At 49.7% G+C, this 4176-nt stretch overlaps 1 protein-coding gene across 1 annotated transcript; it reads right to left on the reverse strand.

Moving 5' to 3' along the window:
- Nucleotides 1-2234: 2234 nt before the first annotated feature.
- Nucleotides 2235-3401, reverse strand: LOC117863725 (uncharacterized). The gene has a single exon (XM_034747550.1). It carries the CDS (start codon nucleotides 3399-3401, stop codon nucleotides 2235-2237), a length of 1167 nt encoding a protein of 388 aa, XP_034603441.1.
- Nucleotides 3402-4176: the final 775 nt, after the last annotated feature.

Here is a 4176-nt window from a genome sequence, read left to right on the forward strand (position 1 = left end):
AAACAAAGCATAATAACATTAAATGAAGAGAAGGACGAAGTAGCTAACCTTTACAACACTTTTGGATGAGTGAAATCCTCATGGAAATGAGGAAAAAAATTCGGGCAGCACCTCCCCTAAGGTTGCTTGCTCGCCATAAAGAGGAGGCCAAATGTCTCCAGTGAGTGGCTCGGGCTGGGGGAGAAAAAAGAGCTCTCGCTGTGTTGATTTTATCCAAGTTGGAAATTCCAACAGGGATAAAAGACCACCCCAGTTGACAAAAGGTTTAGTCCCAGTTGGACAAAAGGGGTGGTCTTTTGTCCCCGTTGGAATTTCCAACCGGGACAAAAGGGGAAGCTGTCGATGCGATATTTCTAGCCATTACAACCGGGACTAAGGGGGGAGGGGGGCTTTAGTCCCGGTTGGTATTTACAAACAGGACTAAAGCTCCCCCCACGCGGTGGCCTTCGGCGGCACATTTTTGACCTAGGACTAAAGCCACATAGTCACGGATCCAATGTTAACCGGGACTAAAGGAGCCAGATGGAAGGTCAGTTCTCTACTAACGCGACTTCAGCATGTGGCCTGTCACGCCGCAGGCAGAAGAGAAGGCCAGGCACTAGAGGAAGTCGAGGCGGCGGTGGATCTCGGCATGCAGCTCCCCCGGCAGGCGTTCAATGACAACCTTGACGACGCCGTCGCGCCGAGCGACTTCGGCGGCGCGGTGCCTTTGCCTCTTGCCTCTCATCGCGACCGCGGCGCGAGCTTGCCATAGCTGTGTTTGTTTCAAGGGCCGAGGCTAGGGCACGGGTTGTTTGTTATATGGCCATCGAAGTCGGCAGGGGTTCTGCTCGCAAGACCTTTCCTTGCCCGACACGTGTGCCACGCGAATAACGGATCGGAATTCAACTTGTGATCTGAGTTGAATTGAACTTGTGTTCAATTATCCAACTCGAAGACCTTGCTCTGATTCTCTCTGGATTATTACGTAACCTTCTATAAATATGTTTTTATGCGAGTTTTAATATCTCGTTTTGAATATGTATAAACGAAGTTGTATGGAGTGCTTTGATAAACTATATTATGTACGAAACCTAATATCACTTTGAGTTAGTCTTTTACGTTTTTAGACGTACGCACAGGATAATGCTGTACTAGTACTAGTGTAGTTAATGTGTGAAATAAAATCAACTGAAGGTTAGAATCACTCTTTCTTTCTTAATTTGAAATAAACAATGTGACGTTCGCAAAAGTAAAATGTTGAAGAGTATATATATATATATATATATATATATATCACTGAAAAACCATGGCAATATATATACAGCAGAAGGAATTCAAAAATCATAAAATACATATATACCCTAACAATACTAGAGAGGACTAACTGCAACAACCGTATTACTTTTTTAATTTAATAAATATTAGGTAACAAAAATACTAGCAGTACAAGCTTCTTAGTCATCTTTCCTCTCTAAATCCATTGAGGTCGAACCATAGCAAAGATGGTGATTCTCGCACAATCTGCAAGTGCCAACTATACCATTTCCACCCGGTACGGCAGTCGATCACCATATCTGGTTTTGCATTACACCTTTGAACTTGGACCAAGCACCTGCATTGGGTCCTTGCTTTCCAAAGGGTTGATGCTTGAAGGCTTGCAGCAGTCTCTCTTTTTATATCTTTTAAGAATTTGTTTAAAACATGAAATGCGAGGAAGCATATATACACTAGCTAGCCATACAGCATGAAATTGCATAAAACATCATGCATCAAAGAAAAATCACTAGTATGACCAAAATGACAGTTAGCTTACAGTCGACAGTCGAAATGGAAAGGAAAATAAAACAATCAATCATACTGCCTGATCTGTTTCAAAATACTCGCTACTTTGGACTTGTAGATCTAAATTTGACAGTGAATGTCTAAAAAATAGACATTTCAAAGTACTTCCTCCGGTGGGAAATATAAACTTATAGAGATTGACAACGCAAAATTAGTGCTACTAGTTTCAATACCAAGTCCACAGGTGGAGTGATGGTTTGAAGAGAGGATCTGCCTCCTTGCAACTCTCAAGTATGGATTACTTTGATTTGTAGGGAAGGATATGTTTGTCTCGTACATGTTTGATGGCAATTCCACACTTGGCATGCATATATATATGTATCTAAAATTCGAAACATCTAAGATAAGCCACTTTTAAATATTTAAATGCAATAATTGCTTGACCCTAAATATATGAAGACGATCGGTGGTCACAAGAAAGAAGGTGTGAACCACACCGGCGGCGGCCAGCGCGGGTTGTCTCCTTCCCCCGGAATATGCTGTAGTAGCCTCTTCGTCCTTCCGGTCTTGAGGATGTACACGGCAGTGTGCCTGAGCTCGGCGTCGTCGGGCTCGCCGTGGGAGCGCTGGTAGTTGTTGCTACCCAGCGCGTGGCGCAGGCAGGCGTCCCCCACCTCGTCGTTGGTGAAGTGGATGCAGCCGGCGGCGACGCGCGGGTGTTCCCTCTTCGACACGCACAGCGAGCTGTTCACGCCGACGAAGAGCGCGGCGTCGCCGACGTTCGCCGTCTCCCACCGCCCGTGCGCCTGGTCCAGGACCTGCACCGTGAAGAAGACGCGCAGGATGGTCTTCTGGTGGCCGTACTGCCCCAGCTCCTGCTGGACCTGCTTCACGTGCTTGCACACGGCCATCAGCTTCCCTTCCGGCGACACGGCGAGGTACTTCCGGCGGAGGAGCTTGTCGTCGGCGCCGGCAAGCCGCGGCGCTACCACCTTGCTCGTGAACTCGCCTGTCCCGGCGTCGCGCTCCCACGCCTCGACGTCGCCGGCGTAAGTGACGGAGTAGAACCGGCCGTCGTGGTGGATCGCGTCCTCGACGCCGGCGGGGGAGCGCGCCATCCTCCAGACCTTGTCCTCCGCCGTCGCGAAGGCCGGGGCGCCGACGTGCCTGTCCGTGATGAGCATGGCGGCGTAGCTGCCCGGCTGTGGGGACGCCGAGAGGACGACCTTGCGGTAGAAACTCTGGCGCATCTGCGCCGCCGTGAGCGTCGACGACCTCGGCGTGTACGGCCCCCAGTCTTTGTCCTCCGGCGGGGGCGGGCCGCCGAACCGGACCTGCAGGAAGGGCTCGAGGTCGAGGGTGAACCAACTGCCGCCGCCGGTCGCATGGAGGAACGGGATGGTGTCGATGGCCGGCAGGGCGGCCTGCGCGCCGGTGGCCGGGTTCGCCATGCGCAGGCACGCCCGCTTGTCGGCGGTGACGAGCCACCCGTCCGTGGAGCCGATGACGACGCGGTGGAGCAACGCGAGATCCGAGGTGCGCATGGAAGCGGTGGGCCCTTCGGCCATGGACACGACGATGGCCTTCTCCTCGGTCAGGCCAGGGAAAACCACCCACGGCGCCTCCTGCCTCAGCATGTGGCCCGACGCGCCGCAGATCGAGGCGAAGGCCAGGCGCCGGAGGAAGTCGAGGCGGCGGTGGATCTCGGCGTGCAGCTCCGCCGGTAGGCGTTGGACGACGGTTTTGACGATTTCGTTGCGCCGGGCGGCTTCGGCGGCGCGGTGCCTCTGCCTCTGCCTCTGGTCACGGCGGCGGCGCGAGTTTGCCATTGCTGTGTGTTTGTTTCGAGGGCCGAGACTAGGGCACGGGTTGGTTAGATTATATAGCCATCAAAGTCGGCAGGGTTCTGCTCGGAGGAAACCATTTCTTGCTCGACACGTGTGCCACGCGAATAACGGATCACGTACGGAACTCTTATATAAATAAATATATGTTTTTGTGCGATTTTTAATATATATCACGTTTTGAAGTCTTTTCGAAGTGTATGTAGACGAAGTTGTATGCAGTACTTCGATAAACTATACGAAACCTAATAAGTAGCACTTTGAGTTAGCCTTTTTACGTTTTGATGCTAGCTGTACTCTTTCGCAAAAACTAATGATGATTAGTTCATGTGCGAATTACAGTCAATTGAAGGTTAGAATCACTATTTCTTTCTTAATGTCCAACATTTGAAATAAACAATGTCACATTCGAGTAAGCAAATAAAGGAAATGTTGAAGAGTACATTTTCTCGCTGAAAAACCATGGTAATATATACAGTAGAAGAAATTCAAAAATCATACAATTATAATACCCTAATAACACTAGAGAAAACTAACTACAACAAATAGATTATATCTTAATTAAATA

This window comes from Setaria viridis, chromosome 7 (assembly GCF_005286985.2).
Source record: "Setaria viridis chromosome 7, Setaria_viridis_v4.0, whole genome shotgun sequence".
Classification (NCBI taxonomy): domain Eukaryota; kingdom Viridiplantae; phylum Streptophyta; class Magnoliopsida; order Poales; family Poaceae; genus Setaria; species Setaria viridis.